Consider the following 20,711-nt stretch of genomic DNA (forward strand, 5'->3'; position numbering starts at 1 on the left):
CTCTGATGCAGGTGAACAGCAGCAGCCTGCAGTCAGGACGGTGTGGCGTTAGACCACGAAAGACGTTATTCTGCGTTTAACTCGGTCAGGTGGGTGTCTGGTCGCCCTGAGTGAAGTCATGAGATGACGGCGTGAACAACTGAGCTGTCAGTGGGACTTACAGCAAGCCATGTTTTATGGAATAGTAACAGAAAACGGTGCAGATAAATGTTCTCTTCAGAGCGGGAGCTCATGTTTGAGTCAGAAAAATCATGAAGTCAAAGAAATCTGTCAGTAAATAACCGTTTGTTTACATTTGCTACTAATTATGGGGTAGTTCAGTGAATGTCACGAGAGCACTGAAAGTAGTCGGAGTGTAATCTGATGACTCAGACTCCGAGTTCTTGCGCAAGACCTTTCCCCAAAGAAACCAAACCCCAAAGACAAACAGGAACACCTTTTCACCGCCTCTAAATCAGATCAGTGTGTTTAAACACAAAGATCTTCCTCTTAAGGGATCACTTTCTACTGCAACTAGTGCCTTACAGTTTATGAACTCTCATTTTTACTTTCGGAACTAACAACGTGGATTTTCCTGAAAAGCCCAAAGGAAGCAGAATTAATCTAACGTGTCTGAACTTCTACAATTAGGTGTTGATTTGAAATGGAAAAATCGATATTTAGAGTTTTCAGTCACTACATTGACACAGAAGTGTCAAGTCTACCACAATCAGAACTCGGGAGCATGCCTGTTTTCTTGGGTTATGAACATTTGAGTGGAAAAATGGGTTTCCTACTTTGTGTCCTAAGGAAACAACAGAAAATAGTGCCTGATAATGAGCTGCAACAGTAAAAAAAACATAATTTTTAACATTTCTGTTAACTGCCTAGAAGTGGGGTCCTGACAGCATCTTTGGGAACGTCTGATCTAGAAAACGTCGTTTCTTATCCATCTTATTTGCAGAATAGCTCAACGTCTGTCGGATTAAATAAAAACCTCCCATTAACATCAATTTACAGGTCTCACTACAATTTGTCAATTGGATTTAGGTTTAGACTTGGACTGGACCATCCATCCATTTTCTTATAAATTCAGGCCACCTCCATGTCCCACTCAAGAAGAGAATTTGTTGCATCTCCTACATGGCTTTTGGAAAACTTTGAAAACATTCCTTTTTGCCATTCCTCCATAAAGACCAGATTTGTGAAGTTCACAATTAATCGTTGTCCGGTCATCGTATTGTCCCACCTGAGCTCCTCTAGGCTGGTGGTTGTCCTCCTTCCCAGCCTGTGAGTGTAGCTGGATGACCCCGTCTCCCTAGGCTTTTCTCACTTTCAGATGACAGGAGTAAACAAAGCTTCTTGAGACGTCCAAACGGTGGGATGTACAATAGCTCCCCCAACCATGTTAGAAGTTTCTCTGACACGGCTGGGATGTTCCTTTGTCTATATAAAGCTCCAACTTCACTAATGCTCTGCCTCTGAGGCCTTTGTAGAACGTTAAACTACTAGGCGACGACTTCTGTTTTACAATAGGGGACTTCTGGAGGCAATTGGTTGCGTTGGATTTTACTTAGAGGCAAGACGCATACCAGTTATTTCCTTCTGTTATCATTTGCTCACAACTCTGTTATTCGGCACTGTGTTTGTCTGTTCCATAAAATCCCATGAATGTACAGAAGCTTGTGTGTGTGATGAGAGAAAATGTGGAGATGTATTTTTTGCCTTAAAATATTATGAAGAAGTGGGAAACACCACAGCATGCATAATACAATTGAACTTTGTCTTAAATTAGGGAAAAAAATCAAAATGAAGAGTAATGTAGCCCTCGGTCATTGATTGAGCTGTTAGAACTGTGGATTTTAAAGTGAAACGTGACATGAAGATAAAAAAATAGACATGCTTTGTATGAAATGATAAAGGTCAGTAATTCTTGGCCTTTACAGAAATGCTGCAGAAGAACAATTTCCACTCATTGAAAAGTTACACGAATCCCAAGTTTAATGCTTATCTTGTGCTAAACAATTACAACAGTAACCACAAAACATGTTTCATATACAAGAATACATGAGTATAAATATAAAATATCTCTAACACGGGGTAATAGCTGAACAACTGTCCAAAACACACAACACACACAGTCAAAACAACAAACTAAATCATCCACTCAGCGACACAGAGAAACCTCAGAATCCTCTCTGAACTTTTCACTCAGTAACACATTCACTCACTCTTTCACAAGTCCCAATGGAAGACTGTTTATGTAGCTAAATGCTAAGTCTATGTAGCTAAAGCTGAAAGTCTCTTTAGTGCTCAGAGTTTCTTCCAGTTGCTTCCCTCACATCGCTCCAAAAAAATCGACACCATACACTTTTCAACATCGAGACCGAAAAATAAATGGCGGCTCGATTCTGTCCCGTCCGTATCCTCAGGTGGTACAATGCCGATCTCTGGTTACAGTAAGGATTAGGTCGGACACGTCACTGCATAGCGTTAGAACCTCTAAAAGGAAATCTACATCTCCGTGTTATGGCACGCAAGCCTAGAATGGAGGTCTCTTTGCGAACGTGGAGCAAAGAAAGTCAATCCAACAGGAAACCGTAGGAGTTTCAGGTAGAAACCTTTAATGCCCTTTGATAATACCAGCATTAACACTACAGAAATCCACTCGCTGTCCGATGTCCTCCACCCGCTGATGTTTATCATGTCCACACGGCTTCAGAAAATCCTCGAAGAGGGTATAACGATGGTAAAGACACCATCAACACTGATGTGTACACAACACTGAGACGGGGAGTCATGCAGGAGAGCAGCTTCAGCTCTTGCTGTCTCTTTCAGTCGCACTTCAGTGTCCCGCTCTGTCGGTGAGTCCCGAGTTAAGTTCTTTAGACGCCGTTCAAGAGCAGAACAGAGGCGGCGGAGCTGGGGGAGGTAAGTTCAGGGTTGATGTAATGCGGATCTTCCTCGTCCTCGGACTCGCCGGGGTTTCGGGAGGCGGTCAAGGCGAGCTTGCTGAGGCCGCCCTCTAAAGAGGCCTCGGCTCCCTCCGCCCTGTCGCCTGCAACGCAGAGGGAAGAGGAAAAACTGGTTCAAAATTTACCTGCTGGAGGCGGGGAAGGCCAACTGTCTACAGAGGACTGTTCACAGCCACTGAATGTTTATTTTTAATTTTGTGTGTGATAGACCAACACGAAGCAGCACAGAATCACTAAGTGGAAGTAAACTGATGCGTGGTTTTCCAAATAAATAAAAAAAGCATTTCAGTCTTTGCAGGGGCTTTGTAAGGAAATATGTTTTCAAAACATATAAATCCAGTCATTTCAAGCCAAAAAGCAGTTTGTTTAACCCTCCCATGGTCTTAAGAGATGGGGTGAATTGGACCCTGCAAGATTTTTACTCTGTGCGCAGTCCGATAGGGTCGCACTAACCCCGCGTGTGCTTTTTGTAGTGTGTGTGGTTTTGGGATCTGACGGTCTGACCCCACTCCGTGACTATTACATCTGCATTCGAAATCCTGAGCGTTGCTATAAGACCGGGGGTGAGTTAAGGTTAAGGTTGGATTTTAGACCTGGTGCAGAAAAATCTGCTTTCTAGAAAACGAGTATCTGACTCAAAACGTAGGAAAATTAGTGTTGACATCTGACTCGCTTTCCAGTGCAGTTTTATCTTGATAATTTATGCACAATATGTTTGCTGCATTACATTCCAAGCAAACTGTGTCTCTGGTTCTGCCGGTGCCAGTTACCGTTGCAGTACTCCTTACAGCATACTCGACAGCAATCTTTGGTTACATATCGGAGTAAGCCAGCTAGTGGTATTCAGCTATTCTGAGATTCTAAGATGTTTCATAATCCTTAAACTTTGCCATCAGGCCTTTACTAAAGTTTAAATTCTTTTTCATGAGGTATCATAAAGTTCCAGGGTTTTTTCTGGCTGTTTGGACAATAGTGGTTTCCTCTACTGCATCCGTTTCTGCAAACCGCTGCTAAGCTAGCAGAGAGAAAAAGCTGCCGCTGTTACCAAAGAGGAAGAGAAGTAGTTGATGCCAACCACCTTGCTTAGCTAGCCGTGACAGGCTGCCTCCATTCCCCAGAATGCTGTGCAGTTCTGGATCGTAGTTCAGTGAAACGATTAATATTCTATCAGACGTATTTTCTATTGATATAAGTCACGTTTCTATTGCGGCCGTTATTGTTGTTGTTTTGTTGCCCGGCCCTAGCTGGCATATGGCATTTCACATTTCTGACACAGGAAAGCACATTCCTAAAACCAGTCCCCTCCCCCACTTGTTGCTTTGAGAATTCATAGAGATTTTTTTCACCACAAAAAGAAATTGTAGCATTTTAAATTTATATGACACCGGAAAGCATATTCATGAGTGCAATACTAATGACTTTCAGTCTCTATACTGAAGGTGTGTAAATGGGAAATACCCAGTAAAAGATAGAAACAAGGCGGGCAGGGAAATCATTTCCTATATTTAACGACCTACTGTAATATTTCGTGTGCTGTTATTCTACTACACACCTCTCTCCTGATCGCAGTCTGGGGAGGAAGCTCCACTGCACTGACTGCGAGGGCCCAGGACAGGTGAGACATGACCGGAACTGCACATCAGGTCTGGGCCGTGAGAGGCGCAGAGGGCCTCTGACTCCAGACCTTCAGGACAAGACGAGGAGGAGGAGGAAGAAGCGGCGAGGAAGGAGAAAGGAGGGTAGCCGGACGAGCGGGGCATGCTCATGGGAGTGGAGGCGGAGGTGGAGGGATGGGAATACGAAGAAGAAGGCGAGGAGGGCGTCGTTCGGCACAAGGAGGTAGTGTGGGTGTCTTCCTCCTCCTCTGAGCTGCGACTGCTCTCTTCATCAACTGAAACTGACACCACTGAAATAAACACACACACACACACACACCATTAAACATGCAGGCCACGAAGGTGCACCAACAAAAAACACAAACATGGATCGACAAAGAGGGGCGAAAGAGGGACATTTTCAAACACTTACTAGACAGGCCGTCTGACTCCATCTTGAAGTTGGCGATGTCGTCGTGACCTTCGTCGACCTCGGCGCCCACGCCTCGCTCCCTGGTTCCCATGGCGTGGGAGCGCCGGTGCGCGTGGATTTCCTCCGAGATGCTCTCCAGGCTGCGTAGCGCTGCGCGGTACTCGGACTTGGCGACCACGAGCTTGGCCTGACGGTCGTCAACATGCTGCTTCAGTTGCTGTGAAAAACCCAGAATCAAACATCAGGCAAAAAACTGGAGTCAAGTTTATTAGTATAGCACATTTCAGTAACAAGGCAGTTCAGAGTGCTTCACACGGTAAAGACATAAGAGTGACCAATTATAACAGAAGCAATACACATTCAATTTTGTCAAATGCCATCATCAAAATGAACAAACTAATGTACATTAAATATATTCATGAATGTTCCAGTTGTTATTAATCAAAGGACACTCTAAACACATGATTTCATTTACAGGAATTTAGTGTTTTGGCAGTTTTCTGAAGTTTGTTCTTCATTAGTGGAGCATTATAAATAAATGCTGCTTCTTTTAGACATTCAGTGATTTATAAACTAGCAACAGTATTTTAAAGTCTATTCTCTGAGCTATAGGGAGCCAGTGTAGGGACGTTAAAACTGGCGTGTTGTTTTCTATCTTCCTGGTTTTAGTGAGAACGCGAGCAGCAGCATTCTGGATGAGCTGCAGCTGAAGGGTTGATATTTTTTTAGGCAGGCCTGTGAAGATACTGTTGCAGTAATCAATGCGGCTAAAGACAAACGCATGAGTGAGTTTCTACAGATCCTGCTGAGACATTAGTCCTCTAATCCTGGAAATGTTCTTTAGGTGATAGAAAGCCGACTTTGTAACTGTCTTTATGTGGCTATAAAGGCTCAAGTTTGAGTTGCAATGGTATACATGAGACACACTTTACTATGTTTTGACAGAGTGTGGTTTTAACTAGTGGTGGCCCACTCCCCTCCCCTACCTGTTGCTTTGAGATTTCATAGGGATTTTTTCCCACATAAATAAAACAAACAAAAAAACCAAAGCTATTTAGACATTTTTGTGGGACCAAACAACTCATTATTGCTTATGGTGCGAATGAGACTTGGTGAAATAAACAGCTTTCTGCAGGATTTTCACACTACCAGAGGTACTTTAAAAGTAACTGACATTCTGGATGTCAGGTAACTAAATTAATGTAGTTAATTTAGAACCATAACTAAATTAAGAAAGTACATAAATATAATAAATACATTTCTAATACATAACAATGTTGCGATAGTTCACAGTTGGATGTTTAGAAGTTCAGCTAAAATCTACAAGCTTTCTATATACATACCTCAAGCTGTAGATAATATTTAGCTTTCAGTTCAAAGTACGGTCTGCAAAGGAAGAAAAAGGGAGACAAGGTTGAGAGGGGGGAAAAAACTGTCAGAAGAAAAAAAACAGTCTTCTGTTAAAAAGTCACATTCCTTGTCTCTCAAAAAGGGAGCACAACCCAAAGCTGTCCAATCAACACACGGAACATCTGGAGTGCATCAGGTGACGCTTAAAGAGCTCTCTATTTTTCAGCGCGCTTGCATAACACTAAAGAGGCCCAAAGAGGGGCAGTGAAACCTGTGAGCGTCATTTCCAGCCAATCAGAATGGAAGCGCTGACCTGGATTTGTTTATGGAGCGCTTCAGCTTCTTCTCGATCTGCTTCATGTGGCCGATGCTGGAGTTGTAGTTGACTGCTGTCTTTTTGTGTTCGGCTTCGCTCCGCGTTCTCGCCTGCTCCGCCTCCATCACCTGAAAGCCAAATCCGGACAGAGAGCACGCCGGAACTGTTAATAGACGCCGTGGTTTAGCAGGATGTTAGGATGGACCCTCTTTGCGGGTGAGTCGACCCGGGCGTACTTACTCTCTGGGTGGCGTGGTTGAGCATTTCCTGCCAGGCGGAGTCAAACTGACGGGTGTCCTCCTCCAGAAGCTTCTCCTCAGCCAGGGCGATGGTCTCCTTCGCTGCCCGCAGGATCTCCACCGCCCGCTGGAATTCTTGGGTGGCTTTTTGGGCTTCGACCTGGGCCTGTGGCGCCAAAACAGGAAGTCACGGTTACGACTCACTGGAAACAAGGAGTCCCACTCAGAGACGTGTACAGATAGACTTTTTTCCTGTGGACCAAAAGAAGTGTGCCCTTCTGAAGTTTTTTTTTTTCACAGCGTATAATGTGTTTATTGCTTATGCCTATTGCAATAAGCAATAAATCAATTAATTGCATGATAAACTAAAGTGGGCTCAATCATTTTTATTTGCATGATTTATTGCCTTTTTCTTTTCTCTCTTTCTACCAAAACACTTGATGAGAAAAGTTTTCAGTCTGTGTACACCACTGGTCCCTCTCAGTGACACTATTCAGCTTAGACCTGCACATATTTTAGCAAGAGAGCTGTAGTTTCAACTTAAAGATAGATTAGAATCTCATATAAAGAATACTTCTTACATTATTATTATTATTATTATTTAGCCTTTCATTGTGGTCTAATGAGCAATTTTTATGGTGAAGTACTGTTTTACGAAGAGGTTTTAGGTACTCCAGAGCAGTTGTATAGTGCATATGAACATTTCCACATGTTGTCATGTTACTTCATTATTTTTAGGTGAGTACGACAGATGGCATCGTAGAAAAAGGTGCTATTACAAAGTAGGGGTCGGCGATACTTACTTAAAGTTTTATCACAATATTTTATAGTGTTATTGTGATAATGATAAAACTGACAATAAGAATTATTTATTACTAATTTTTTAGGTAACTTTAAATGACTGAATGGCACAGCAATCCCAGCTCCACAAACACAAATACTGCTCTTGAAAAACAATGCAATATGCTTCCTTTGGACAACAGTCTCAGAAAAAATATGATTTGTATCACTAAATTGCTCTCTGTAGCTACATTTAATTATATTTTGTAATTTATTGATACACTCAATGAAAAAACAGTGGAAACAAATAGTAAAGTTAACCATCCAAACAATAGAGACAGTTTGAATTTATTGCAATAAATGATAAACGATGCAATACAATACGATAAGTGCCCACCCTACAACAAGGCATTAAATCCACAGTGGATGAATACGAACGCATCCCACATTTGTGCATTAAAAAAATAAAGAATTTAAAGCCAAATATATATATTTTTCTTCCACTAAAATCTACACTCTGCTTTCTGTTAGTCTATCAAATAAAATCCAGATAACATACATTCAAGTTTACATTAAAGGAGACCAAATGTGAAGAAGTACAGCCTGCGCTGTCTGCTGCTCATAAAACGTCTTTTAGTTGGTCGGATATAAACAGACCCAGGGAAAAAAAGCTACTTTAATCGTTTTTAGCATGCTGGGAACCACTTCTGAGGAAAAACACGCTCCACATTGTTTACAGGAATCCAGCTCATTCCCATCACTTTCCCTGACCCAAACTGCTGCATAGACTCCGTACTGCAAAGTTACTCTTGGTATGCATTAAAAAAAAACCAAAAATAGCAGGTTGTTACAAGTTTGTAAGTGACATTGAGATATGAAAATGTTTCTCCATATAGAGTATTCTTCTTCTGCTCCTGTGGGCATGTTTGTCATTTCTATGCATGCTTTGAAGGATCCGTGGAGGATTTTTTTTGACAGCCAAGGAGAAACTAAGAGGATTTACCACGGTGTACCACGGCACAAACACTCATTCAGAAAGACAAGCGTGCCTTGATCCAGCAGACAAACAGACACTTTGTCTCTGAGGGGCTCTGACATGCTGTCAGTGGCCTCTGCTTGCCCACTGCCACAGTCAATATGGAGATTATCGCCAAGCCCCCCACCCCCAGTACATATCTGGACCCACTCGCGTCAGATGAATAAGCTAAAGGTCATCGTGATTCTGTTACGGAAACTATTGGATTAGATGACTTTGCATGAGGTAAAAATAATTTTTGCAAAGTTGTGCGTTTAAAATCTAACGGTGAAGATGGAAAAATGACAAAAGTGAGTTGGCAGCGATTTCAGAACATTCAGGAAAGGTTCCTCTTTGCAGCATGGGTGTTTACTTTTCCTATCATGCACTACTTTCGAACTTATTACTTTGGTGTGAAATAACAGTACCGTCCAAACTAAATTGAAAACGGAGGTAAAGCTGGAATGCAAAACCTGGAAACAAGAGACACCGTGACAGCATCTCAGTCAATTTCAAGATTATTATTGCAGCTGTAACTACAGACTTATGATAGTAGACAATAGATTTTATTTCAAATATTAAGATGTCGTATTCAGCAGTTTACCAAAAATAAGAATAAGGAATATGTAACAAAATGATCAAATACATACATACATACATACAGTGTATAGGAGAAGCAACAGAACAAAGGTATGGTGAGTACTCATTATTATTGTATTATTTATGTTTGAAATTATTTCATTATAAATTGTAAACGTTTTCCTGTAATAAATAAAGCTTCAGGACGTTCAAGCAGGTCTGGTAAGCTTCTAGAACCATCTCCTACTTAGACTTCGCCATCATGTTGTTACCAGAGGCACAACGCCGTAAGGTAAAAACGTACGGAGAACAGCTTAGGAACAAGAAGATTAGCATAGAAACCACTGTCAAGGACATACTGAAATTCTTCAGGAAGAAGGAGGGGCAGCAGAAGATCAGTGCAAAGTTATATTTTCTAAAGAGTATTTTTGCTTGTTTTTTACATATGGAAAATCATTTGTTTAGATCAGAAAAGGTAAAAGCTTCCACGACCCCTGTGTTGTGCAAACAGAGAAGTATCCGGATACATGGGTGGGGTTGCTTCTCATTAAAGTGAGTTGACTGACTAACTATTCTACCCAAGAAGACCTTTGTAAAAAAAAAAAACAGGGGATAGTGTTACATGGGACTTAAAATGCAGTGAAATGTGGTGAAGGAAGAAAACTAAATTGGGAATAGGACACAAAAATAATTACATGTACCATGTACATGCTGGTTTTATTTATTATGAAAAAAGATAAAAGCTGGCACCTTTTTAAATTAATAATAATTATTATGAGAAATGCAGCTACAAAAAGGAATCCTTTGCCTTTTCCTCTGTGCATGACCCATTTCCCGGGGTGTAAAAGAGGACAACAGACGGAGGATGATGGATATTTGATGAGGTGAAACTGCGTGGCACAAACAGAAGATGAACTAAGACTCTGAAGCTCCGTCCATCATTGCTGTTTTTATGTCAAAGTGAAGATCAAAGCTAAGACAAATCTTTTTCTCAGACAAAATTGGTGTCTTTTCCTTGCTGCCACAGAAACAACCCAGGCTGTGGTCTATGACCAAACTTGCTAAATATGTGCTTCCTCCCTTCTTTGCTCTTGCAAAAAGAAGTAAACATGGACACCCTCCATTCCATAATGTGCAAAAATTTCGGTCTCTAGTTGAGCAAAGCTGGTAGAGACATTTGTACTTCAGAAGTTAGTGTGATAGATGGTTCCACATGGTTCTGACTCAATGGGCTGCAAATGCATACCACGTTTTACCCTTATACTTAAAGAAATTGGGAAAACAATTTATCTTTCACTTCAAAATTATGTTGTGCTAAGAAGACAAAATCTGATGGAACGTGATGAATTAGTTATTGAAATAATCATGAACTAATATAGTAATTTATTTATTGCTAACTGGAGAAGACAAACTCAAAAAAAGACCATTTGATGAAAGAATATATACTCAGAGCAGTAATTCAGCCAAAACATCACTAAAATATATATGTTTTGCATTTAAGATAAAAAAAAAACTTTGTCTGGAAATATATTCCACCCAGAAGAGAAAGCACTGCCTTAGCTTTCCGTAAAAATAATTTACATTTATTTTCTTATTTAAAAAAGGAATTGAATTATTTATTTGCATTTTTATGTATTTCTAATATTCTAATATTGTATAAAATAAGTCTGAGGTTAAACAAAAAATCTGAAGAATGTGGAATTTTTTTTCCCAGATTAAACAATTCATCATCAGAATAATTGACAGATTAATCAATTACTAAAATAACCATTATGTACTACTTTGTGTTTATTTTCTTTAATAAAATAAGTTTATGGTTGATAAAATATGAACTCAATTTACCTTGAGTTAAAGGTAAATTTGCTTCAACCTTTGTTAGGATTTCATAATAAAATTAATATTTGGTGCTTTTCAAAAGAACGCTACATATTTGCTCTGTAAAACCAACACATTGTAACCTTGTGACATTTTTCCATGATCACTCATCCCACCCTACATGCTTCTCGTGTCTGGTGTGTCACTCTCCAGCTGATTCATTTCAGTTTTTTTTCCATCTAGTCTAGCAACTCCAGATGTGTGTCCTGTTTGTTGCTTCCAATAGAGTCTGGGGACAAAGGGTGGGGTTGGCACAAGTGGATGAAGATGGATGAGGGTTGCAAGTGAGGGCAGAGACATTCGCGCTGACAGCCAGTGAGACTGAGGAGAATGCTGGGTGAAAAGGACAAAAGATAGAGCGGACCGGGCAAATTCCTACACTCTCCCCCTCAGCCTCAGTCTGCTGGAATGTAAGGGGGTTAACATGGGGAGGATGAGATTGGCAGATGAAAGGGGGTCGGGGAACCACTGTTGACATTTCTTTTGCTGTAGGGTCAGTGAGGACATATCTGAATCCTTTGGAAATGGGTCATATATTAAATATTAATCCATAAATCGTGCCCACACAATTTTTCTGTTTGACCTCAGGCCTTTATTGGCTTTGGTCTATTTACCAGCTACATTTATACCTAACCCAAACATTAACCCTAAGAATAGGGGTCAGCTGAATTAAGATCTGGCTTCGGTCCCCATAAACCCCATTGGTCTTCTTTTGTACCAGCAAGGTCCTACTAAATCCTAAAAACAAGTACAAATACAGACACACATATATATACTTAAACGCCTAAAGATGGATTTTGTCACGTGAGTACGAGTCCCATCACCATTCAAATCCTCCCTGTTTATCCCTCACGTGCTGACATCAGAACTAATGCTGCTCACATCAGTATTATCTCATTACCTTACAAACAGACACAAGCAAGGACACACACACACCAAAATCCTCAAATCTATTTCAGCACAGCTATGACACACAAATGTCAGCCGTCTGAAGTCTGACTCAGAAGATCCCAATTCCTTGGCCAAGACATGGAGGCGATGGATTTCACAATTCCTTATTGTATCCAATCAGACTGAAGCATCAACATTAGCTTTAAAGATTAGCTGGTAAAGTATTCTGCAAACGAGAAAAGCAAAGTTTGGGTTTTAAACCACACAGGAAGTTGTTCTACCCACCTACAGCAGTGCAGGAAGCACTAAAAAAACTATAAAAGAAAATGAGCAAGAACATGAAATTTGTTGCAAGTCTATCAGTAGTTTGTAAATGTATACTTATGCTAAGTTAGCTCAAGGAAGCAAAAATAGCCCTCGTGTGATGGCTCCCTTTAAGTAGATATAAGTAGAGTGCTTTAAACTTGTCAGTAATCCTCAGTAAACTCGCCGTTGGTGTCTGTCAGCTTCAGAGTCAATCCAGCTTGACTGTACTCTGTGTGTGTGCATGTGGGGGTGTGTACGTGTACCCGTCTTGCCACTTTGCGGGCCTCCCAGTAAGGTTTGGAGTCGTCCACAGCCCGTCCGATTTTCTTCAACACTTCGTCCAGCTTCACTGTCGCTTCCACCAGCACCGCTCGGAACCTCTGGCGGAAGTCCTGCACATGTGATGACATAAAGAAGGCAGCATATATAAGCTTATCAAATCCTGCATGGTAAACATTGTTTGTTGAGTGGTCAGGTACTTTTTAATTATAACCAGAAACCAGGCAAGGGTCACCTTTGAGGTCATGATTGAAGTTGGCCTCTGTTGTGCCTTTTTATAAATCAAGATTTCATTGCTCTATTAACAAACGCACAACTCCAACTCAGAAAATGTTCCAATGTTTCCATTATGCTATTCCAGGTCCTTTATCTCCAAGACATTTAATTATCGTGAATCTCTCCTGGGTTGTTTGTCGTGTGCATTTAAACTACCAGAACTAAGTGGGTTTTTACTTATGCGGATGCTGAAAATGTTTTATTTAAAACCCCAAAATATCACTTGATCAGAGAAATATGTGCCTACACATATATCTCAAATCACAAGTCTGTTACTTAAAATCTATTAGTTACAAGTAGCATAAAACATGAAATATAGAAGAATCTAAACAGTGAACGGATGCTGAAAATCATCTTCCAAAGAGAAGTGAGTCGCACCCAAGTGACTAATTTGATGACATCTGGGGGTCCCTTCTGATCAGGTTTTCAACTTTAGCCCCACTTTCTGATTATAGCTGCACAATAAATGTGGCAGGCCATTGTGAGGTTACAGATCATGTTGCTGGGATTGCTGAATCAAAAGGGAGTAGCTTACAATTGTCACCTTTCCTCTGCAGGGGATCTTCGCTATGGGATTTCCCCAGGGCTGAGCTTTGCATCACTTACCCTTTAAGTGTTGCCCAATAAGATTCAATGCCATGACTACGAGCAAAGGTATTGTGCAACATCAATAGTCAGTAATTATCTTCATCAGATTTTGCAATTTTTAAGATTGGATGAACATGGACTATGATGTGTAAACTGTTTGCTAAGTGGTAATATGAGGTATTATGAGATTCCAGAGCGTTACTCGGGTTCTGTAATCCTGTATTATCCCTTATAACTCATAGTTAGGCCTGTCACAATAAAAAAAAACACTGGATGATAAATTGTCTCAGAAATTAATGCTATAAAGAAAAATACTTTTGTTCTTAAGACCATTTTTAAGTCGTATATTGATAATGCAAGTTCGCCCTGTCTAAGACATATAAACACTTTGAACTGGACCTGGAAGATATCTTAAATATCCTAAATAAAACATGATGGCCCAAAACAATAAATAAAACATAAATAAACACCACAAACAACCAAGTTTAGCAAACAGTGCATGTTGCTACGATGGCACAGAATTGACTGTTTCCTAGCGTGGCTCCCTAACAACCAGTTGACATGTTGAAATCGTCTGGCAACTGTTATGGGAACATGGTGACCCCAAATCACTCAGCCCTTGCATGTGGAAAACCTTCGCTAGAGACTACAATATTCACCACAATTTAAAACTTCATAGTGCAAAAATGAAGCCTAGTGTGTAATTTTGCGGAGAGGAGATATAAGAACAGTGCAGGCATCTGGAATCTGCATTTCTGACCGTTTTTAGGTTGCACACTCCAAACCAAAGCTAAAACTCCTTCAGTAATCACAGCCTCTCTGGCAGTCTAGGGTTGTGTCAACATTTTCCTACTTTCTAGATGGTCTCTTGTGCAGAAACACTCATGCTATTTTTTATTGTGACGAATAAAAACCATGACCACAGAGAGAAGAGAGAGTCAGGTTACTGGATTGAGCTGCCTTCATTCATGACCTGTCAGCAATGTGTGTGAAGAATTTTAAAAACTTAATCCTCTGGTATCCTCAGAGCTTTGGTGAGGATAATGCGCGAGTGGAAACCCAAACAAATGCTGTGTATTCGAAGATTTGCATTTTTACGCAATTGAAAGGTAATTTGCTACCTGTTTGCATATCAGTGTTTGTGTGTGTGTGTGTGTGTGTGCGCGTGTGTGAGATGCCGCCTCTGGTGGTCTGGGGAGGCTGTAATTTGGAGAAGCCGGGCATAAAAAGGCAACACCTGCATCCTGTTCATCAAGCTGACCGAGCAGCAAATGAGAGGTTAACGAAGGAAAACGGAGAGGGCGTCGCAGGAAGCGCACTTCCTGTGACATCATAGCACTTCCTGACGAGCCATTCCTGTACTGAGATAATGATGCAGCTTTTGAATCCAGGAGGTAAATCCTGTGTACAGCTGCACATACAGCAAACTTTACAGGTGAAGATCTTAAAAGAAAAGCATTGAAACGAGTTCATATTTTATGAACACCAAATTTCACATTGAGTAATTTAGGGAAATCCAATCTTTAATACACACATTTAATCAGTGAGAAAATCTCGTGTTGAAAAATAAAATCACTGGTGGCATAATTATTGGAACATACAGTATAACAACCATCTATGTATCCATAGTGTGTACCCACATGTATCCCTGCAGGGTTAGGGGAGACCTAGCAGTATGGGGGCACCGATTCCAGTTTTTAAGCTGATCACCGATTTTTAAAAAGCCCGACATGCCGATTCTGATTTTGGCTGTTTGTCTGAAACAAATGGTTTTTGTTTCAGACAAAAAAACTTTTCAGACATTTTTTGTCTGAAAAGTTGTTAAATATAGCGAGAAATTTGCTAAATTGGCAACAGTGCAGTGACTATTGTTAATTGCGCATCAGCAAACATGACATGGTTGGCGGGTCCTTCAGTTAGCCGTCACTCTTGACAGAGAGAAAGGAGACAGTGGTTGATTTTCAGACCTTTGTACAGGTAGATAAGATCGATATTACATTAAAGTATTAATCAATTGCCAATCTCTCAAAATTGAAGCCGATTTTTTAGTGCACCCCTAGCTAGCAGTCCGATTTTTGGACTATGAGATGAATCTAGAGTACCCAGAAAGAACCCATGCTTGCATGAGGAGAACATGCATCCTCCTGGGATTCAAACCCCAGACTTTTTGCTGCAAGGCAACAATAGCTGCGTTTCCACTGACCACATAATTGCGCAATTTGACATTTTGAAAATAAATTAGATTTGAAAATAAATTAGATAAACACGGCAATTGTGAAAAATCCCTCGGTTTTCAATAAAGCTTTGATACTAGCATGTGCTGGTTTTCTTGGCAAGATCAAAATCGGTTTATTTCGCAAAAACACGAAGACGCCGACGGCAGGAAGTAGTTGGAGGATTATGGCGCGGAATGTTTTTTAATGACTTATCACGTGAACAAACTTATTCATGTGTGATTCTAATTGTGTTTCGTATTTAATGGAAACACCGCAATTGCAAATTTGCGTTTTTTCCAACATTAGCGGAAAAATGTGGTTGACAAGGCACATTTGTAATGGCAACGCGGCTAGTGTTACCAACTACACCAACATAACATAATAATTTCTATAAATCATATAAGATAGAAGCATTTTCTTCAAGTTATCCGTTATCTTTTTAAGTTGATCAGAGTGTCTATTCTCTCTGCTAGTCTTACACAAATACCAGTTTCGTTGGGGTATAAATATAACATTACCCATTTCTCTAAACCATTCTTCAAAGTGAGAGAGAAAAGAGAATATTTACTTCGAATAAGGTAGATTTGTTTTGATCTTCTTAAACAGGAAACGGCTATGAAAAGCTTATCTTAGTGTCGCTAAGTTTCTATATCAGGTGTAAGATTGTAAGATGACATGGCGGACTCTGGGGTTTTTCCTTGAGTAATTCATCAAAACATACGGCCCAGTCGGCAGCAAAAATAGCTCAACAACAGCGATAAAACGAATCCAGTAAAAGTTGGATTGTTTTAATTTTTATTCAGCGTGAGGCTACTCTGCTCCAAAAAAAGCTGAATTTATTTTACACATTTCTACCAGGGTTTTTGTATTTATTATCCTTCCTGTAGCACGCACACACACACACACACACACACATACACACACACACAGTTCTACTCGTGGGAGCAAAAAGAGAGCTTTATAACTGTGTCAGAAGCGTCGCACACAGTTTGAGCAAGGATTTAACTTCACTGTCTGATTTTTTTCCCCCCAAATCCTGTAGATCTACAGCACATCTTGCTTAATCATGTGCTGGCAGTGCAGGGAAGCAGCCTGGCTGTTGAACGTTTAGCCTCAGGATGTTGCTAAATGTCACAGTTGCGAGTCGTCGTTCCAAAACATGGGATTCTCGGTGCATTACAAATGAAGAGAGAATCTTTTTTCTCTTTGTATTACAGAACAGGAAACAGAAAGTAAAAAAGGAGGCTAATCCCACCCTCTCTTGATGAGGAACAGAAGAGGCCTACTTTTAGGATAAGAAAACCTGTGGCCTCACTCTGGAATGTTTAGGTTGTATCTGAACGCAAGCCAGAGCAATAAAAAAAAAAAAAAAATCCCGTCTACTAACAATCAATCTTTTGAGAGTTTACAGCTTTCCTTCTCTTTAAAAGCATTTCATTTCTGCCTTCACAATCAGGGGAAGGGAGTAACAGTTCAATAGCGAGAGCAACAACCGGTCTCTAAGTTGCCACAGAGGTGCTATTAAGCAGCTGTTCCATTTTTTTTTTCTATAGAAAGAGGCCAGAATTTTCCATCTTTCTGAGGCTCTTGAGCCGTTTTAAAGCCAAAACACTGTTGCTAAGGAAAGCGTCAAGCACCTAGCAACAGCTTTCATGTGATTTTGTCATATTAAAAATCACAAACTTTTATTTATTTTACTGGGGTTTCTATAATAGACCAACACAACAGTGCATAGTAATAATGTAAAACTGCAAAACTATATGAAAAAAAAAAGCATTTTATTTTTAAAATTAAAAATAAGTTAAATTAACTGAGTCAAACTGTGTTTGATTTATAAACGCAGCTAAAAGTAGCACTACGCCTGACCCCGAACACACCATTCCCACTGTGGAACACGGTGGTGGCAGAATAGTGATGTGTTTGAGCAGGGAAAAGCCCAAGATTCAACAGAAGGTTTCAAATCAATAGCATAAACATGCTATAACGGCCCAGTCAAAGTCCCGGCCGAAATCTTATTGAGAATCTGCTGGGGAAAAAAACACAGTATTGACACAGAAGATACATTTTTTTCATGTTTTGAAACCCAGCTGTTGTTTTCCTTCCACTTAACTATACAGGAGGGACGTGGACATACTGAGTGTTTTTGGTATTAACGCGACAAAATGAGGGAAGAAAGGATTCAAAACGACCAGAACTGCAACTGAAAGAGGAATGCTCCTGTGTTTAAATGAAAACATCTCAAGCTGTTAACCCCGGCAGGAGAGACCCAGTAGTGATACAGATCATCTTTATTTGATTATATTTTCCTACCTCCAGCTCGCTCTCCAAGCGGTTGATGTCATCCGTGGACTGGTTCAACTTCTCCAGCTCTCCCTGTTTACAGAAAACACGGCAGGGACAAAGAGAGGCAGACCGTTAGATCAGAATGGAGGCGACGCGCAGTGACTTCTGTTTAGTCAAATTACCAACTCTGTGTCCCTGCATTTGACCCCCAAAAAACACGTTAAAAGAGACACATGGATTCAATGTACTCGAAATAATACATCAATCAATTATTCACAAGAAGGTTTCATCAAAACTTTTCCAGACATCTCTCACCTGGATTCTTGGATCTACTTCTTCCTCCTCCTCGGCACACAGAGCATCGTCCTCGCAGATATTCCCGTCGCGCTCCATCCTCGGGGAATAGCTACAAAAAAAAAAAAAAAAAGGTTTTTGTGTGTGTTTGAAGAAGCGAGGGTCTCCAGCGCAGACAGTGGGGGGTTGCTGGGCGTCTGGCAGCGGTCCGCCCTGTTTAACCTTCACGCAGAGCGCCCGGCAGCCTGCATCGCTCTCGGCGGGCTCGCAGGGTCTACTGGGCGGACGGGACGCGAGGTGGCCGCGGGGTCCGCAGAGCGCCGCGTCCGGCCGCGGCGATGTCCACAAGCAGCTCGCGAAGGACCATAACTTCGGCTCGCGAACGAACTGCAAAGAAGAAGAAGAAGAAATTTACCTACGCTGATCAATATGAGTGTTTCCGGTTTGGGGCCTTCAAAATAAAAATAAAACTGAAGCGGAAGCTTCATTTGTTTTCGAATGAAAACATTTCAAGTTAGAAGGTAAATTTGGAAAAATGCTGCCAAATATGGCGGCAATTTTTAATTTTTGGGGGGGATTTCAGGACATTTTCACTAGATGTCCCATTATGTTACTGCTTTAAATTAACTGTCAGCGATTAATTAATTAAAATTATATTACAATAAATTTTAGGGGGGCTTGGTGTGACACCGAAAGATACTTAAACTAGTGTCTTTTAAAAATTATGCTTGACCTACCATTTCAATTCTCTCTATCTACCGTTGTCAATATATCCCCCAGCATGATGCTGCCGCCACCATGTATTAGGTGTGAGATACTGCATATTTTGGTATTGATTCATTAACAAATAAATACATGACCACTATCACCAATATCAGATCTGATATTGATACCAATACCAATATTTTTTTATTATTCAGATTTGAAATATCATCAAACTTCTCACCTTCAGGTGTTTTTGTGAATTTTTCTTTGGTATTGTTTTATTTTGTCGTTGTTAAAATCTGGGACAGAATTTGGACTGCATTTTAAATGTGTCTACAAAATACTTTAATAACATATTAAGAAGACAAATTTTTATATACATGTACACACACACGCGCGCGCTCACACACACACATATATATATGCATTTTATATATATTTTTATATAAGCTGCACAGTGGCGCAGTTGGTAGCACTGTTGCCTTGCAGCAAAAAGGTCCTGGGTTTGATTCCCGGGGTCTCTCTGAAAATGATTTGAGAACTAATCAAAACAAATTTCCGAAAATACAAAAATACCACAAAATCTTTGGAAATGGATCTGCATTTGGAGGGTTTGTTCTCTAAAATAACAAGTATGACTAAGCCTTTACTTTGGTAAAAGCATTGTGATGAGACTTGAACTGAAATATGTCCAGCTTGTTGGAACTCTGCAACAATACGGACTTTTCGGTTGTTCCTCTCCGCCATCTGGTGGCCAGGACTCCGGGGTGGGACTGGAAGTGTCTGGATTCCTGTAAACAGAGCTTTTTCTCCAGCAGTGGCTCCCAGCATGCTAGATCCCGTTAAACTGCTTTTGTCTGCATCTGTCTATTTCTAGGAAACTGAGAAATACTGTTTACTGCCAGTGGCGGGCTGCAGCCTGTCCAGTCACATAGAAAATCTTTTGTAACACAAGGTACTGCATGATTGTGAAGTGGCCCAACGTAAGTCAAAGTGGATGGAAAGAATCTGCGAACATAAAAATTTCAATTATTGCCACGGATTCTCAGACGATTTAGGTCTGTACTTTGACTGGGCCATTCTAACACTGGAATATGTTTTGATCTTCTAAACCAACAGTGTCCTGAGGTCCAAAACGGGCGATTTTAAACTATTCATAAGCCACAACATTCCTTCAATAAAAAAAAAACTTTTTTTGTTTGTTTTTTATTTTTGACTACTTGGCAATAAACAAAATATTAACATAATCTATAACTCAATATAGGTCCAAAACATTAAAAAAAAAGAATTTCCACACATTTCCAAATATTTTGGGTCGTCAATTGTTTTCTATTTTGTTGGTAAAGTTATGGTTCCACCTGTGGTCTGGGGCCGAACAAAATCATTTCAAGAGCCACAAATGACCCACGGGCCACAGTTTGGCCTCCCCTGGTCTAAATCCTTGCATTTTAACTCTAGACGTATGTTTAGCACCAATTTCCTGCTGAAAGGTGAAACTCCACTTCAGTCTCAAACTTTGACATGTTTCACCTCCGTTCTCTTCTCATCCATGACCCTGTCGGAGAAAAACATCCCCGCAGCATGATGCTTCCACTACTATGTTTCAATGTGGGGATAGTGTACGCAGGGTAATGTGTGATTTATCTCCCATGAAGTGCAGCAAACTCAAACTCAGTGCCTTGGATGTGCTGATTAGGTTGTTGTTGTTGTTGTTCCGCGATGCTGTTTATTCGCTAA

General features: G+C 40.5%; 1 protein-coding gene across 2 annotated transcripts; it reads right to left on the reverse strand.

Annotated features, from left to right (window-relative positions):
* Positions 1–1,954: 1,954 nt before the first annotated feature.
* LOC102234220 (SH3 domain-binding protein 5-like) lies at positions 1,955–18,694 on the reverse strand. 2 transcript variants are annotated; one of them, XM_023344541.1, is made up of 10 exons: positions 18,492–18,694; positions 18,291–18,381; positions 18,003–18,065; positions 12,597–12,725; positions 6,889–7,053; positions 6,646–6,776; positions 6,326–6,368; positions 4,983–5,199; positions 4,507–4,860; positions 1,955–3,037 (listed from the first exon to the last, which is right to left on the reverse strand). In XM_023344541.1, the coding sequence occupies exons 2-10, from the start codon at positions 18,366–18,368 to the stop codon at positions 2,865–2,867; spliced, it is 1,353 nt and encodes a 450-aa protein (XP_023200309.1). In that variant the 5' UTR covers positions 18,369–18,381; positions 18,492–18,694; the 3' UTR covers positions 1,955–2,864. The 2 variants fall into 2 exon arrangements, with proteins under 2 accessions (XP_023200309.1, XP_005812246.1); XM_005812189.3 differs by having other exon boundaries at positions 18,291–18,694.
* Between the last annotated feature and the right edge of the window lie 2,017 nt (positions 18,695–20,711).

This window comes from Xiphophorus maculatus, chromosome 13 (assembly GCF_002775205.1).
Source record: "Xiphophorus maculatus strain JP 163 A chromosome 13, X_maculatus-5.0-male, whole genome shotgun sequence".
NCBI classification, from domain to species: domain Eukaryota; kingdom Metazoa; phylum Chordata; class Actinopteri; order Cyprinodontiformes; family Poeciliidae; genus Xiphophorus; species Xiphophorus maculatus.